Here is a 17,981-nt window from a genome sequence, read left to right on the forward strand (position 1 = left end):
GGCTAACCTCACCCTAAACCGGCTAAAAGATCATCTCTCAGATATCGGACCTCTGTTGACTTCTTGTTTGCATAGAAACTAGATATCCAAAAGAACACAGTTTAGTATAGATGTTGTAGAACAACTATACAACTATGAACATAACAAAGTTTATGAGAGGGGGACAGGGTACAGTTTGGTCGGTTGCCATGACAGGGTAGCTCAGGCCCACCCAAGGTGTCAGCAAGACACCTTGAAGAGCAACGTTTCAGATGTGGTTTAAAACATTGACCAACGTTGACCAATGGTGCTCAAATGGGTACACGTTGATTGTACCATGGCCAAGTTGCGCCTATATCCCCACACATCATCAAGAGAACTGGTGTGAGGCTATTTTATCTAATGATGGCTTTGGAGGAAAGTGATCCGTTTCCAGGAACTAAATGAGGGCTCTGCACATTATGTTCCAATATATTCGAAAATGAGTTCTTAAACCTGCACTTTGTAAATTTGTCTTATATAAATAAATAAATAAATGTATATTAGAATTCTGAACTAGAAAGATTCTCAAGAGTAAATCACGCGCCCATCCACAAGTAAATCCATCAAGATCATCATCCTCAGAATGAAATTCTTTCATTCTGGTCAACCCTTTGCCCACCCAGGCATCTCTCTCTCTCTCTCTCTCTCTCTCTCTCTCTCTCTCTCTCTCTCTCTCTCTCTCTCTCTCTCTCTCTCTCTCTCTCTCTCTCTCTCTCTCTCTCTCTCTCTCTCTCTCTCTCTCTCTCTCTCTCTCTCTCTCTCTCTCTCTCTCTCTCTCTCTCTCTCTCTCTCTCTCTCTCTCTCTCTAATAGCTCTGCTAGAACTGAACAAAAATAACTGAATCATTTGGTAACGCTATCCCTGAACACATAGCTCAATCTAAGGTAAAATAATGAATGTCCTGAAGCGATTTTTCTTTTAACAAGGTCCCATTCACCGAGTGAACAAAAGCACACGCACATTTATACACTTCCCAGAAATAATTGTGTCACCTGAAAAAGGAACTAGCAACCGGAAAAAAAACTGCTTCATGACTACTGCAGAATACTCAGCTGTGGTGACAAATCTTCCTGTGGAGTCGTCTGTGTTTCTGTCTTTCCTCTTAGAGTACATGAGTATAATGTGATTGTGTCACTAGAACCTCTTTTTTGGTCACAACTTGGCACACACGATGATGATAGCACAGAGTAGTGAGTAGGGGCAGGCGTGCGTCGTCACTTGTTTTCTATGAGCGCCTGGACTTTGTACACCAAGTCGCGAGCCAGCGCCAGGACCTTGGGCACGCTGTGGTGCTCAGCCATCTCTGAGGAGGAGAAAGACGGAAAAACAATTCAACATTATGTAAAATACATGAGAACGAGTTTATGCGTTATTTCCTATTTTGCTCGGTTAGGGTGGATGCATGGTATCATAACAACATATTAGGATCTGGTTTGATTTGCTTTGTCCGTAGATATCTTTAATCTTCCAACAGTCTGGGTGTGATGGGTAGCCTTACCGTTGAAGAACTTGATGATGTCGGTGAAGTCCATGTTGTTCTCTAGGATGATGTCTCTGTACATCTCGACGAGCGCCAGGGCGATGAAGAGAACAAAGTGGTCAGAAGAGGTGTACTTTGCTGCCCAGATGGTTTCCCACACCGAAAACACATCATCGTAAACCATTTCTGCAACAAAAAAAACACAATGCACACCAATAAGAATATTTATATTGGACAAATAAAAGAATAAAAAAGGTAGTAAATTAGTAAAAATATATATTTTGTATTGAAGTATTTGTATGAATATAATCTCTTAAATCTGCACTATATAACTTTTCAATAATTTGTTTCTCACGAATAAACCATTCCCATACAAGTCAATCCTTCCAGGGAATTTAGCCTAGGAATCGTTATTCCGGCTTACCTTTCCTTATAAAACAGCACTTCAACAAAATTATTAAAATGGCTTATTTTGCCGTTGCCAGCACCCAGTCTTTGTGCTTGGTGGGCGATGCTAGGCATGATACTGTGTGTTCACCTCTTTTAAAGTCCAGTAGGAACCACCGGTAACAGAAGTAGAAGTGGGTGTAGTCTCCATTCTGCTGCATCAGTTCAAACAGCTCAGAATCCAGGATCTAAACCACAACAGAGGCCATAAAGAGGTCATCAAGGTGTGTGTGTGTGTGTGTGTGTGTGTGTGTGTGTGTGTGTGTGTGTGTGTGTGTGTGTGTGTGTGTGTGTGTGTGTGTGTGTGTGTGTGTGTGTGTGTGTGTGTGTGTGTGTGTTTGTGAGCAAGAGCTGCGTGATTGTGATAAAAAGGTGAATCTACATTTTTTACCCCATTTTGTGATTGTGATTATCTATTGCGATTGACAGATTATTGATTCAATTCGCAAATCTTGCCATCCTGTCACATTATTTGTGTCATATATTTAGCGGTGGTCTTTCCTCAGACCACGCTTGGCAACCGATTCTAGCAGTCTTCACCACAATGCCTGGGAATCATTTGCTTACATCTGAGTTGTAACAGTTTGTCATTTTATTTGAATGTAAAATGCTAACAAAATAAGATTTATTTTGTACATCATTGTTTTCATAGATCTTATCTATTGACTATTTTCATTTAACCTTTCACGATTAGCTAATTGCAAAGGCCAAAATGAAATGTATTAATAATCATTTAATTGCACAGCCCTAGATTGAGTATGTGTGTGTGTTTGAGTGCGAGTGTGTGTGTGCGTGTGTGTGTTGGTTCAACTTTAAACCATCCGTCAGACCTGGATGAGGGAGCGCATGTTGGCAAAGTGGGAGTCCATCGCTCCCCCGTGAGGGAAGTTCTGGTTCATCCTCTTCATGAGCTCTGTGAAGCAGCTGAACGTCAGCACCTCTGTGGAACGTTACAACACACACGTTAAGCTGTGTGTGTGAGTGAGTGAGTGAGTGAGTGAGTGAGTGAGTGAGTGAGTGAGTGAGTGAGTGAGTGAGTGAGTGAGTGAGTGAGTGAGTGAGTGAGTGAGAGACTACTGTTAACACAAGGCTCCTATAGATGAATTTCTTTACTGACCGTCATCCAGTATGACCAGCAGCGGAGCGAGAAGGTCACACATCCCCTGGACATAACCAATGTCCAAATGCTTCCAAACATAACTGTTGACACAAAGTCATATTGATATTTCTATGCTTTCACTGACTTTGTATATACATCCAAATTGTGACATGGGGTCTTTTTTTAATGCATATCCCTTTTTACCCCCATTAAAAGCCTGGGTATTAACAACACTTGAAGGGCTCTTATCTTACCGTCAGGTGAGTTGTTGATTAGCCATTACACGCCATTTCAAAATGTACCTCTAGCGATATCACAAGTGGGAGTGTTCACCCAGATGTACAATGAATAAATGTACAAACAAGTTGGCAAGTACGCTGAACTAGTAGGCGCATTTACCCAGCATGCTTCGAAACAGAAAAGGTGCTAGTGCTAGAAAAGGAGCTAAGATGCTAAGGTGCAAGCTGCAGGCAGCTGATAAATAAGTACTTCAGCACTGAAGTCCAAATTGTATTCCATAACGTTGATATTTCACCTGCACATGATGTTGCGTAGCTTCTCCAGGTTGGCGGGGGTGAAGTACCAATTCGTCCGATCGCACCGCCTCACGTCCTTATCGATGCGATGCAAGTTCAGCAGATACATGTCTAGCTGCTCTTGCTGCAAAAGAGTGTAACCCAACTCATTTGACTAATGGACGGTATGTGTGGCGTTGTTGTTGTTGCTGTTGTTGTTGTTGTCACAGCTTACCGTGTAGGCACTTTCCCCAGACGACAAGAGGGGCCCATCGCTGGAGCCTTCCGGACAGACGACAGACGCCTCCTCTACCGCCGCTTGTCTCGTGGGCAGGCTCTCCATCTGCGGCTCTTCCTCCTCCTCGTCCTCAGAGAGGCCCGCCTCCGTTCCCTCGGGGCTGGTGTTCGCGCCGGCGTCCGGTAAGCCGACCGGGACCCTCTCGCTTGCCGGGCCGTCCAGCAGTCTCATCCGGATGCGGGACAGGGGCGGCGCGGCCAGGCTGATCAGGGTCCCGGGCCGGCCGTCCCCGGAGCTCACACAGGTGATGCCCGTGGGGATGTCCTCCATCTCCAGGGCCGAGGGGGAGTCGTCCGAGTCGGCCGTGTCCGAGGACTGCTTGCAGTGGGACGCGAGTGACAGGCTCCCCCTGGAGGCCGTCTGCAGCGCGTTCAGCAGCACCTGCCGCACCGGCGAGTCGGAGCCCGGCCGGTCGTACAGGAGCTCCCCGGGTTTGTCCTTCTTAGGCTCCGACAGCTCGGAGATGTCGGCGTCGGTGTCCTCTCCCTCCGGCTCGTTGGCGGGGGTCGGGAGAGGGGATTTGTCGGGGTCCGCCGCGAGTACGTCCGGGGTTGTTTCCCCCGTTCTGCGGAGAGACAGCGCCAGGTCTTTTCCCGCTTGTGCTTTGAGGGCCAAGGACTGTCCCAGCAGGGGGGCCTGGAAGTACTCGTTGTGCACTTCCTTCTCCAGCGTTAATACATTCATGTTCTCCGGTTCTGCTCTCGTCGGGGTCTTGCCCGCGGGGATCACCTTGACCGGCGTTTTCGGTGACGTGACTTTCTCCGTGCCCAACTCGGGTTTGTTCAAGGGTTCGCCCTCAGTGCGCTTCCCCTCAGCGGCGGTGTTGACTTCGGAGACACCCTCAACCTTTTCATTTCCCGAGACTTCGGCGATGTCACTGGTGATGTCCTTCGGTGCTGGGGTCTTGGGAACGTTCTCGCCGTGTGATTGGTGGACAGCAGGTTGCGTGTCTGTGATCTCTTGTCCAGACTTTGTTTCCTCGCTGACACTTTTGCCGGGAGGCTCTGCTGAGCCTGGCAACAGCTGGGAGACGGTAGATCCAACAGATGCACCGGATACAAAAATATTGACGTCTAAATCCTGAAGTTTCTCGGACAGAGCTGGAGAAGAGGGGTCGCAAGGGGGAGGTATTTTAGGGTCAGCAATGTCCACTTTGACGTCTTTGACTTCGCCTTCCTCAGATCTGGGCTCTGACTCCATTTGATCCATGTCTTCAACCGATCCGTAAACCTGGAAAACCAACACAGAGTTTTTCCATGACAATTTGGTAGGCTTTTAGGTCACCCACATTAGTATGACATAAGATCAGCATCTGAAGTAGTAATGAGTCTACCTGTGTGCTACTGCTGGAGTCACTCTGTGAGCGGGCGTTCTGCTGTGCTGAGCTGCTACCCTGAGAGTACTGGAGTCAAATAAGACCGCAAACAGAATAAATGACCGACAGGGTCATTTTACCTCTCCCGCTTAAAATAAGTCATAGGTTTCTCTTCTGTTTTACACATACACTACTACACTACAGAGGTTGAACTTATAATACACACACAAACAAATAACTTTTAATCCATAATGGAGGTTGCAGTTATGTAAGTTTCACAGCTCTGCCCATTTTGAAGTAGCACTCACATCTGTGCTGATGGTGGACTCTCTCTTCAGGGGCCCCTTCTCCACGCTGGCCCCTGAGGAGCACCTTGCCACGGCCTCGGCGTGCTTCTCCCTCTCCCGCTGCCGCACGATGGCCTCACAGCCTTGCCACTCCTTCATGGTCACGCCATAAGCCGTCTGCATGTTTTTATCCACCTAGACAGCAAGGCATTTTAAGGCTTAGTTATGGTTGTACGTCGACGCAACGCAAGGGGGTTTACGGGCCAATTACGTCTCTGTGGAACATCCTTGCGTCCACCGCAAAGGAGGAGGCGACGCAGCAGCAAGGGCTGTGATTGGTCCGCTGACTAAAACCCGACACAGAACCAAAACAGGTTCACGAATGCGTCGAAGCGGCGGGGTGATCAATGCGTTGCGTCGACGTGCAACCATATCTAAGCCTTTACTCTCTCAGTCTCAAGGCAGGTCCACAATACAAGCAAAAACCATTGTCTTGGCACCAGTGTGTTTATTTTTTTTACTTTTGAGAAACGTGTGCAGTTTCTTTGCTCTGCATTATTTTCCGTCGAGGTCATCAGAATCGTGCTCAAAAAAAATCTGCTTGCTGTAACAGTAAAACAACACGGAGATGACCGTAACGTCATGTCTGGATTCTGCGTGTCCCTAAAATCGTTGAATCTTTGAATGGAGTTTTCAAAGAAATGTCGGCTCAAAAATCTGCAACAGAGGGCAACTTCTCTCGCAGAATCGTCATCAGCTTCCTGATTGTTTTAGATGGACACAGCCCTGACCCGTCTCTAAAAACAGCTCAGACATCGGAAACTTCAGACTGAATTATGAAGCGAAAGAGGAATCCAGGATGATTATCAGACAAGGACGGTCAGCCAAAACGGATGTACACTTATGTATCCACATTAGCGGGGACATGACCTGGCTCAGACGGTGAGGTTCTTTCCTTCACATTTTGAGCTGAACAGCAGCGGAGTGTCGCTCACCTCCGTCCGGCACTTCTCCGTCATGGTGAAGTGGTAGTGGCCCAGCAGGAAGGGCCACACCTCTTTGCGCAATGTCGGATCCACGCCGCCGAAATACACAAGCCTGTAAATGTCCTGCTCCTGGTAGTTCTGCAACACAACAAATGAACCCAAATGAACACCGTCGTCATCATCATCATCATCATCATCATCATCATCATCATCATCATCATCCATACCAGGGGTTGCCAAACTCCTTCCATCCAAAAAAACTGTATTTTTCCCAACCCAACTATCAAAAGAATGTGGCCAAATGATTGAGAATAACTGGGGGTGGGGGGTTCTTACAGAACAATCCTTGAGGAAGCTGGTCCAGATCTCCACGGAGAGACCTCCCCGGGCGTCGCTGGGGGCGTTCCGGTCCACGATGGAGTGGTTGACCAGCGCCGAGAGATGGATCCGGACGGTGGACAGATGACGACAGTACGCCAGCCCTGGAGATGCAGAGAGGCATCGCGCGTTCATTATGACATCGGTGAAAGAACAACACAAATTCCCATGCAATCCTTTCTTTTTTTACACTCACATCCATAGAAGGCACGAGAGATGATTTGGTACTTCATGGTGTCACAGAGGAGCTTCAGTGGAGCCCTGCCAGGTTGGAAAATGGGAACAAATATATACAGAAGGAATTCAAGGTAAAAGACGAGTTTGGATACGTTACGACTTATATACACGTGGGACTATACAGCAATAGTTATCGTTACATTTACATTTATGGTATTCAGCAGACGCTTTTATCCAAAGCAATTTACAATAAGTACATTTTTCAGAAGGAAGAAAAACAACAATATATCGCTGTCGGTACAGATTTCGCTAGACAAGACAGGAGGCACGTCCTGACTGGTTCTGTCCGCAGTAGGACAGACGTACCTGTCTTGGTTGCACCCGTTTGGCAGAGAGCCGTCTGACGATCCGCTCTGGGAACAGGAAGAGCAGGAAGACTTCCTCGGGACGGGATGCCACAAGTTGACCGACGGGTCCACCATCTCTGTAGCTACTGCACACAGGAACATCTGTTTAGATTACCTAAACCATTAACAACAGCACCGTCGCTACAATCAACATCCATCCCTCGTCGTCCCCCATAATACTCAACTGAGGCAACCGACGGCAAAGAAAATACAGGGTGAGCAGGCGAGACTTTACAGAAGTTACAAAAAAATACATTTATAAAAAGAAGAAGAAAGAAAAAGCATGGAGACAACAAACCAAGGTTGAGGTGGAGGTGTGGTAGGTGGGTTATGTCCATATAAGGCCTTGGTTACTCTCTTCACAGACGGGGACTAGATAACAAAGGCTGACAGGTCAACATTGAGGGAACAAATACGGATGTGCATGTCTTATTTACAACAACAAACACACCAAATCATAATGACCCCTCCCTCTCAGGTGTGAGTTTCATCCATGACAATATCACTTTTTATTTTATTTTATTTTTTTATGACCAATGTAACTATAGGATCAAAGTGGATGGAGGGTAGTATGGTATTTTAAGAATCCATGCTGAAGTATAATCATATTTCCATATTCTAAGAAGCTGTACAGTTAAAACTACGATGATTTAATTAGAAATTCAATCAGTCAAATGTGTGTGTGGGCGAACCTGGGAGGGCTTTTGGATGCCTTGGGTTATGTAAAAAAATATATAGAATTTTAATTTTAGGACAGAAAAACTCACCAAATTCCATTTGTGTCCCGGGTAGGAGGAGGCGGAACACGTAGTCGGTGGCCTCCTCCTCCTCCTTGTCCGACACCGAGTCACAGGACCCGGGGGGGCTCCGCTTGCGCAGCTTGGGGAACACCTTTCCCTGCCGACGCAAACGTCATCGTTTCAGTGTTTCATTCTTTCATTCTTTATGTGGTCGGAGATATCCCCACAGAGCAGGCCGGCTGCACACCAGGCACACGCCTGTTTTGGGTCATATCACATTTTGACGGCAACATTTTGTAGCAGTCAATGATTATTATTTTATTTTTTTTAAATGAGAAGTCATAGAAAGAGAGCCATAGAGAAAATATTAAAATAATTATAAATGTCAGCATATTATACAATACATTTAAATTATTTTATCAATATTTGTGAAATGCAGTTTTCTGATAACCGCTCCATTATGACCCACCTAACCCATTAAAAAGTCAAACAGCATATCATTCTACTCATTCTAATTCTATACGGGCAGTACAGTTAGTACTGTACATAACAATAAAAACAAAAAGTAAGCATGGCTGACCTTGCCCCTCTGGGACCAGAGCGGGGGGTCCAGCTGTCCGTGGGGCAGCAGGCCGGTCTCCAGACAGGTGAGGAACTGCAGCAGATGACCCCCTTTAGGGAAGTGGAACGGCGGTCTCTGGATCCCGTCTTGGCTCACCAGCACCACAGTTCCACCACTGTCCACTAGGAGGCAGCACAAACAATTCCTCTTTCAAGTTACATTTTTTATATCGTTTACATTTATAATAGAAGTTTAGAAATAACAACCTTGTTGATGACAGTGGAGATAGACAATCTCTTCAAGACGAATTGTCATCGCAAAGTCCCAATATACACTGCAGGAACGCAAAATGCATTTGGATCAGTTTCATTGGACTGTGACACAATTCCAGATATTAATAAATGGTAGGCTGCGGTTAGAGTCTGACCTTTTCTCGGAGTCCAATTCTCCCACATTGCCGTTCATCAGCTGATTCGGGGTCCACTTCAGAGTCATGAGGTCAGCCGTCTGGTGCAGGGAAAGGTAGCCGGGGATGGCCTCCATGTCATCTCTCTGTGGACACCAGGTGGCAGAGTTCCTATCGTTTTTAGTGGGAACTTGATAACGATAAGTATCGGAAAGCACGTTTTATCTATAGGTACCACAAACTTGCCAAACTTGAACTCTCAGAAATAAGGGATTTATCCCAAACCAGCACGGAAATAATCTGTTTCACAGACTTAATTTCCTGCTGGGGAATTGTGGTGAAATTTTAAGGGTGCGAATCACAGGATAAGGAGGCTGAAAATGGATTTGAAAAAAAAATCCTCTGACATACAGTATTTATTTTTTCCTTGAGCTCCATTTTCTTCATGACATTTTTTTGATGTAAATATGGATAATGTCCTCATTTGTAGGACTGCAGGAGAATAATTTCTCCTGGTGACTACTGGGAGAGGACAGGAAAATCTGGTCAAGTCAAGTGTGATAAAGTACCCATCAAGCATCCATTCAGAGTGCCTTACACAGGCATGGATCACATAGAATTGAACGTAGAGGGTAAATGTTTAAAAGAAAAGTAAAAGAAGGTCAAAGAAAATCAGTATGACCTAAATTGCATTTACAGTAGACTGGTCACCCTGGATAAAAGCGAAAGGACTAAATGTAGTCCTGAAAAAAAATGTGTTTTAATATATTGAGGTAATTGTTGAAGAAATATATACACATAGAAATTATTGATCTGTCAAGAAGACAAGGTCAAATTCAGTCAGTTGACCCTGTTTAAGGTCTAACGCCCAAGATTGAAAATCAAAAAATAAAAAAAAAAGTAAGAAGACAACGCCAAGATGGCCGACATACTGGCTGCACCAGGACATTGTTCTTGCCGAAGAGCAGCGTGGCTCTGGAGTTCTGATGAAGAGACTCCACGTAATCCCTGGCCCACATGAGGGGCCGGTCGTCCATGCTGCCACTCGACTGTCTCTTCTGGATCTGAGGAGGACAACAGACAGGAGGACGCCGCTGAACCCAACACTGGAAAACCCCGGGGAACGTCTTGGAAGGTCACCTGACCTCTGCCTCAAACACTGTAAAACCACTGTTGTCAGGCATATAGACCAGTGGTTCCTAACCACTTTATCAAGCCAACATAGGTTGCTAATATAATTTGTACTATTTATGAATTCCTTTAATATTGATACATTTTTACACACATATTTCCCAAATAATGATTTGTTTGAACTTGGGTCCATGTGATACCCTATTGACCATGTGCGGTGTGGGAATATTGATAAAATTGCTAATAACCCAGTTTTTTTAATGTAACCTTGAAATAATATGGGATTTCTCATAATCTTGGTGTGCCTTTAAATTCTGGTTTGGGATCGGGCCTATACCCAAAAAGGTCGGGAAACCCAGACCTAGACAGTGAAACCCATAGTGTATATAAAACACACTGTTTCTGACACTAGTGGCACAAGCACTGCAGACCAGAATACTCATAACAACGTATCCCCCAACCTGCATGGGATCCTCACTGGACCATAACATGCTGCAACCTCTGATAGTGCAATATCACTATGCCACTTTATTCTTTTGTCATTATACTTTTTATGCACTTAGAAATGTTAACCGTTTTAACTCATACCAGCACTTTATATTCTGTGAATATTTGAATATTAGATACATCACCACCAGGGGGGGCGTGTCTCACCAGGGCGGGCCGTCTGGACGGGGACTCCTGCCGACAGTGGCCGCTGTGGATGCGGTGGCGCTGCACCAGCTCATCGGCCGACGGGTCGGTCCAGAAGTGGTCCGCGGTCTTCACCTTGGTGTACTCCAGGGCACAGGGTCCCACTGGGAGACGACAAGGGAGGGCACGTCGACAGCGCCGCCATTTTAGGAAGGTTATTACTTACGCGTGCACAGGCTGGTTTTGGTAGCGTTTGGCAATGCTTTCTTAGGCCAGTGGTCCTCCATGGTTTCGATCTTAATCTGAAAACATCTCGTTGCCATCCTGCCTTTCGTGAATGTTAAGCATAAATCCTCTCACTTTCAATGACTAGCAATTAAGAAATCATTTGAATGATGAGATTTCAGTCGAGCAGAAGCCCATATCAGTTCACCACCACGAGTCTAACTCCTCACAACCCCCTCCCTTACCAGTACACTGTCACCTTCAAAGTAAGAGCTTTGGGGGGGCACAAGGATGGCCATTAAAAAGTGAGGGGTGAGAATGTTTGGAGTTATTCTTTCTCTAGAAGCGCTTGCGGAGGTGGATGAGTCATGCTCAGAGGAGCATGAACTTCCCTGAGTCAGCATGGCGTCATGATTTTAACAATAGATATAGGAGACTGAATAAGGTGTCAATGCTAATACGTGTTTATAGCTGCACTATGTACGTTTTCTCCATCAGCACCCTCTAGGGGCTTGAGCTGTAGCTAGAACCGAGAAAGGTTGCAGCTGAATGACGTACATTCTCCCCTCTCTGTCTCTTACAGCTCTCAAGTCATACCGACAGCACCCTTAACCCTGCACATGAATTGAGATGACTACAATATAGCTATTATAAAAAAAAAAGTTGTATCCGTCAATGATGTTGATGCATCGGACTAAAACCTTATTGGCATCACTTAGCCGATAATGGTGAAGCACGTTTTCATCAACGCCAGACATCATGTTGTGGTGTGTGGACGAGGATAAGTGGGTACCTAGAAGAGAGGCGAGGACAGGGCCGTCCACAGGGTCCAGCAGCATGGCTTCTCTCTCATACAACGAGCTGTGGAGCAGGGAGGCAAAAGCACATTGCAAGGACAACATGTGATGGTTCAACAGAAGCTCAGTGTGAGAGTTTTGATAACGGCCTCGTAATAATGGGAATAACATAGAAGCATAGCTTCTGGAGAGAAATTGTGTGGGCTTCAGGTATATATTTAGCTACTCTCTAATTGGTTCTGAGCTTGAGTCGTTTGAATTGAGCAAGGATGTGAATGATCGGCAGCAGTGTAGGAGGAATGCTAGCAAAAATACTTTTAGTGAAGAAATTGTTGTTGGATCGAACATTTGAATGCAACACTTTTGCTCGCCTGAGTAACTAACAGGTTGTCCTTAATATTTTGCCTGTTAAGCCCTGTAAGTCTGTTTTAGTGAGAGTTTAGTTACATTCTGATCACATAAAGTGTTGTGCATCTCGCTTTTAATTGAGACTAACCCTTGTGTCATATCAAAAGACAAACAGAACATTGTTTTACAATGTGTCTTTTTTACGTGGTATGCTATAATAAATATAAATGGATTCTTGGTAAAAGCGAACAAAGAGAGAACAAACAGTACTAAGTAGAAACCAAATGTGGCCTACTGTGCCTCACGGGCCCCATCCAACAGTACCTCTGAGGACCTCACCCGTCCCAGTCCTCAGTGTCTCACCTGCTGTGCTCCACCAGGTACACCACAATCTTGTCCAGTAGCTTCTCCATGAGTGCTGTGCGGATCCAGAGGTGTCTCAGGGCCTGCGGCGGGACGTGGGCCGGCTTGGACTGCCTGCTGCGGTCGTTGCTGAGGGGGGTGTTGTTGTGCTTGCTGAAGAAAAAACAGAAATTTAGGGAAAGATTTATCAGAAAGATTTGAAAAGATAAAGTGTATCTGTGAGTTTGAAGATACTAAAGCTACGAGATTAAACTAAAACTGTCCAAAATCTGGAAAGAACATATCAGAAAAAGCAAAACATTTTCATTGCAATGGGTGCCGTGCACGAAAGTGGCGCGGATAAGGTGCTTGAATCCAAGGCTAAAGGTTTCGGTTTCAACCTTAACAAATTCAGGCTAACTGCAAGGCATTGTTTCACCAAAAGCCTACCTATAGTCCTCACCGTATTGTCTAGTTTCGGAAACAAGATATTTGCGATTATTTCGACCAATATTTTGATTGCGATTAAGTAGCCTATGCGATTTTTCTTTTCAAAGTTCCTTATGTTCTGTATTATTCACTATACAAGCAATTAATCATTCCAAAGTATGACCAACACAACATTGGTAGCAGTCAACATACAAACTGCTCTTTCTTTACAAATCCTTACAAATCTTTAAAAATCAAATGGTTTAGAAAGAAAGATTTTTTATCGCAGCCTTCAAGATTTGCAAAACGTGTTCTATATCATCGCAATGTCAGTTTGGATTTGATTAATCGTTCAGCTCTCGTCACGTCTACCTAATCAAAAAGTCCCTTGAAGACTCTGGATGAAAAACACCTGCTTAAACGACTCAAACAACAACAACACAGTGTATTCAGCGTCCGTCTTGGTTCTCTTTGTGAGCAGCAGGCGGTGCCTCACTTGTTCTCCGCCAGCTGCTCCAGCTCCTGCACCTTGTGACACAGCTCCTCAGCGGCGGGGAAGCTCTTTCCCACCTTCATGAAGAGTGCGGCCACCTTGTTACTGCACAGCAGGCCCGCAGCCCGCCGCCTCAGCCCGTGCAGCAGACACGCCTCCACCGCAGCTGCGCGCACACACACACACACACACACACACACACACACACACACACACACACACACACACACACACACACACACACACACACACACACACACACACACACACACACACACACACACACACACACACATGAAGGCATGTCTACACACGCTTGCTGGCACACACATGTGCACGCATGGCACACACAAACGCGTGATGTGCACACCATGTATTGGCCTGTATACGGTTTATGGGCAAACACACGCATGTGCTTGCGCATTCGTGCGCACACCACGCAGTCACACACCCACACACACACACACACACACACACACACACACACACACACACACACACACACACACACACACACACACACACACACACACACACACACACACACACACACACACACACACACACACACACACGTACGGTACGCACATACACACACAATCGCTAAGCTCATAAAGAAGATATACAGAGATTCAACTACAGCTTCTACGTTGGACTGCTTTAGCCCATAACATCATTAAATTAAATTTAAATCTTTCAAATTTAAGTAATGTCACTACAATTTTGAAAGACCAGATTCCTTCCCTCATATTGATCCCACAGAGACGATGCAGCGGCAATCGGTCTAAAAATAGACCACAAACAAACGGCAAACACGTTTGCTAGCAGTTGCTAGGATATCAACGATGTGATTCATAAAGTCGTCACTTCCGATTAGTATTTGCGTGTTGAGAAAGCTGTAGGCTTTGGCAGGGATTCCATCGATCCATCTGCCCCGCGCTTCTAGAGACGGCTCAGCCGGCGACAGAAGATAAACAAGATTGCAGTTTCAAACACGCCCCAGTTTCCCTTCCCTCGCACCAGACAACGTTATAAGAGTGAGAGTGGTGCGCTTGACATTTCAACGTGCAAAGCCAAATGTCAGTATGAACCCAAGGTTTATTTTCCACCGATGTCTAATTAAGAATGACATAACAACAGAGCGTTGCAGCAGGCAGTATGCTGAACCTGAACACTTTATGTTACTAGATTATTAAACTGGTAATTGAGCTGAAATGTACACAAATGAAGAAACAATACACGTTGTATAGCCTATTACATGTATGCCATTCTAATTCCTGGCAGTATCAGTGGAGTTGGTTATTTTTGGTTGTTAATAATCTTCCCATTCTGTTCATTAAAGCGATCGAATGACAGATTAACACATTCAACACTTACTGCAGAACGATATGATGTGGCTGCTGTCTGCGTGGACAAACTTCCTCGTGACCGCTTCCTCCATGATCTGCTTCACCTGAAAGAGAAGTACCGCAGGCATTCAGCCTGAATTGCTATAAAAAAAATAATAAAGTGGTTTGCGCAGCTATTAATAATTCCTGATGCATCTATCATATAGGCCTACTTCATCTCCGACTTTTTAAAACAAAGATATGCACACTAGTGCTGGTTTTTCCAATGTCATTATTCCTTTCATTGTCCATGACTACCATGAAAGATAAGACAGTAGGCTACTTTATCATATACGACAGGAAATTCGGGAAGCATTGTAGCATGTTATAATACTGAAACGGCCCACCAAGGTGAATCACCGTCCTGTTCCATTTTGGCTCATCTTCTCCTCAGGCCTCAAGGTGTTTTCATGCACCATGACACAAAAGCGGGACCTGACATTTGCGTTGTTTATGAATCGTGCTCTACAAAATAGTAAAATTTGATGCAGACAGGAGGTCTGAATCTGATGTTCCACAGCAGCCATGCCGTGGAACATCAATGAGTCCATTGATGGACTCATCAATGAGTCCATCGTATAGAGGGTAGAATATAGCGTTCAGGCCAAGCCCAAAACAAAGAGACATTAAAATGGCTTCTGTTTTGATGACTTTTTTGGACTGATACAAGATAAATAGGCTTGTAAGCCAGTAGAATATACATAAAGATTTAGAATAGCACTGCCTGCCAAAACAAGTTTATGTTCTTGCTGTACAAATCAACTATTTAAGTTTTGTACGTTCATGTGCAGAAAGTTCCCACTTTTGCCAAATAACTGATGGATTGAAGTATTTACAGCATAAACAGCAGTAACAATTCTCAATGTATTCCCTGAACAACGCTTTAGAAGGCTTAAAATGTGCTGCTCACTATCAATAAGCCTATGGTAGCACAGGATTCACTTCAACCACCCAGTAGTGAGTGAGTGACGAGGTGGTTCCCTGCATTAGTTTGTTCAAAGTATTTGTCATGTCATAGATACCACCAAACTATTACATGTTAATAATGTCTTGTGGAGATTTTTTTAAGGAAACTCAAAATAAACTAGCAAGGCCTATGGATTGGTCGCTTCCATAGAAAGCATATCACCAGTATTTAGTCGATTGGCAGCTTTAATGACATCATCGACACCGTGCTCATGGACACAGGTAGACAGCAAACATGAGTTGATTGAACACCTTTCGTCTAGCCACTATAGCCCCGGCCACTACACCAACACGAAATGTAGCATTTCTCTGTGGCAGTCAGCCAGAGGAAACAGTCTCCTGTCTCAGCTAGTTGTTATTTGTATCCCTCTGCCTATGAATCAATATGGCTTGTGCATGGGTGGTGCTGGTGGAGGGGGTGGTGATGCAGCATGAATAATACTACAGCGTAGGCCTATGCATTAGTGTGGTTGTATGGTGCGTATATCATCTGTTATCCTTAACAACTCTCTTGTTCTGCATTTTTTTAGTTAGTTATAGTTAAAATATATATATTTTAACTATAGTTAAAAAACGAAAAGAGTAGGCCTAATTCCCCTCAATTTAGCACGTCCACGCAGCAGTGGAGCCCTGGTGGGCCTAGCGATATGTCATTGTATGTGTCGGTGTGTGTGCCGAATGTTTCCTAAGCATGAGTCACAGGCAACGCACAGAGCAGGAGGAAGACATCAGGTGAGGCGAGTCCCCACAAACATCACCGAGCCGATGCGAATTGAGCGTTTTTACGTTCTGGTGCAAACAGCGATCGTTATTATTAAGCTGTCATCACAGACGGGGCAATTGAGTTGGGCAATTTCAAGGCGAGACTGTTCGCCCATCGTTATTGTTTTGATGTGTACTTAATGTTGAAACAGGGAGGTGGCAAACGACTCAAGACAACGTCAGAGAGAGGATGGACCGCAATGAGAATAACATGCCTGAAAACAGAGCTAGGACGCCTTTATCACAGGCTGCCATTTCTCACTAACATTGAATTGATGTTTTTCTAACATCCTCATCATCGCCATCTTCCTCCTCCTCCTCCTCCTCATCATCATCATCATCATCATCATCATCATCATCATCATCATCACCATCGCCCTTCACTATCACTGATATTTTTTTCAAAACCTACCGACCAGCACAAAAACACCCTGATTCGATTCTATTTTTTGGGTTGTTTGAAATGTTTTTGAGTTAAATTCTGTAAATGTATGATCATATCCATCGGGGTTTTTTGAATCATCAACTGATACAAATTAGTAACCGAGGTACAAAAAGGCTTTTAAAAAAATTAAATTGTTAAAGCAGTCGTGGAGTATATGGAAACGCACCTCTTTCTTCACATTGCGCAGCAATTTCTGGCGGGTCTCGGCCTCTGAAAGACGGGAGAAAATATGATTATTATCACACTACACACATTGAAACACACTGCCTACTAGACGATGCAGAGGAAACACTTGATCTTGTAAAAATAAATGCTTTTCCGTGCCTCCCATGGCGTCCGTTAGGTCGTTGTAGATTAATCCGAAGGAAGCTTGTTTTTCTTGACAAATGTCCCCAGTCAGTTTGTGTATGAAACACCACTGGTATAGGAATCAGGGAGCCCGATGATCACTGTCTCTATTCCTGGCGACTTAACCTAAACCTATCTACTACCTCGTTCTGGACCAACACACCCCTTAAAGCAACAGCAGCCTGTGAAGACCCTATCAATATTAGATGCTCTAACTCTCTTTATTTATTGATCTGTTAAACGTCGTTATTATTTATACCAATTTCTAATTAAATTGTTTTACCGTTGAACATAGCAATAATGCAATCATTGTCATCCGTAGCAACACATCTGAGAGAATGAACAGAATAATAGGTCTTCATTCCCTAGCTATTCTAATTTTAAGGTAGGTGACTTGAAATTAAACACTAATAGGCCTATATGTTCTATCATGTTGAATTGGCTCATGCATCTTCTTTTGGCCTGTATAAATCCCAAATGTTATTTAGAAACCTCAGACATGTCTAACTGAATCACATACAATAAGTGGTAGTGAATGTTGTTGAGGAAACTATTT

General features: G+C 44.6%; 1 protein-coding gene across 3 annotated transcripts; it reads right to left on the minus strand.

The window, feature by feature from the left end:
* Window positions 1–764: 764 nt before the first annotated feature.
* sgsm1b (small G protein signaling modulator 1b) lies at window positions 765–17,578 on the minus strand. 3 transcript variants are annotated; one of them, XM_030353033.1, is made up of 25 exons: window positions 17,402–17,578; window positions 17,244–17,287; window positions 14,894–14,969; window positions 13,520–13,682; window positions 12,616–12,768; window positions 11,901–11,968; window positions 10,904–11,046; window positions 10,051–10,182; window positions 9,140–9,264; window positions 8,979–9,046; window positions 8,731–8,894; window positions 8,178–8,307; window positions 7,370–7,493; window positions 7,023–7,087; window positions 6,785–6,930; window positions 6,458–6,586; window positions 5,484–5,657; window positions 5,194–5,262; window positions 3,798–5,090; window positions 3,583–3,707; window positions 3,066–3,148; window positions 2,779–2,888; window positions 2,040–2,136; window positions 1,520–1,687; window positions 765–1,324 (listed from the first exon to the last, which is right to left on the minus strand). In XM_030353033.1, the coding sequence occupies exons 1-25, from the start codon at window positions 17,406–17,408 to the stop codon at window positions 1,236–1,238; spliced, it is 3,945 nt and encodes a 1,314-aa protein (XP_030208893.1). In that variant the 5' UTR covers window positions 17,409–17,578; the 3' UTR covers window positions 765–1,235. The 3 variants fall into 3 exon arrangements, with proteins under 3 accessions (XP_030208893.1, XP_030208892.1, XP_030208894.1); XM_030353032.1 differs by having other exon boundaries at window positions 7,370–7,496; XM_030353034.1 differs by lacking the exon at window positions 5,194–5,262 and having other exon boundaries at window positions 7,370–7,496.
* Between the last annotated feature and the right edge of the window lie 403 nt (window positions 17,579–17,981).

This window comes from Gadus morhua, chromosome 4 (assembly GCF_902167405.1).
Source record: "Gadus morhua chromosome 4, gadMor3.0, whole genome shotgun sequence".
NCBI classification, from domain to species: Eukaryota; Metazoa; Chordata; class Actinopteri; order Gadiformes; family Gadidae; genus Gadus; species Gadus morhua.

Coding starts and splice junctions, on each gene's coding strand:
- sgsm1b (XM_030353032.1), bottom strand. Junction 7,497..8,177: donor CGGGACACAAATGGAATTTG/GTGAGTTTTTCT, acceptor TCCTGTGTGCAG/TAGCTACAGAGATGGTGGAC. Junction 1,325..1,519: donor CATCATCAAGTTCTTCAACG/GTAAGGCTACCC, acceptor TCTCCTCCTCAG/AGATGGCTGAGCACCACAGC.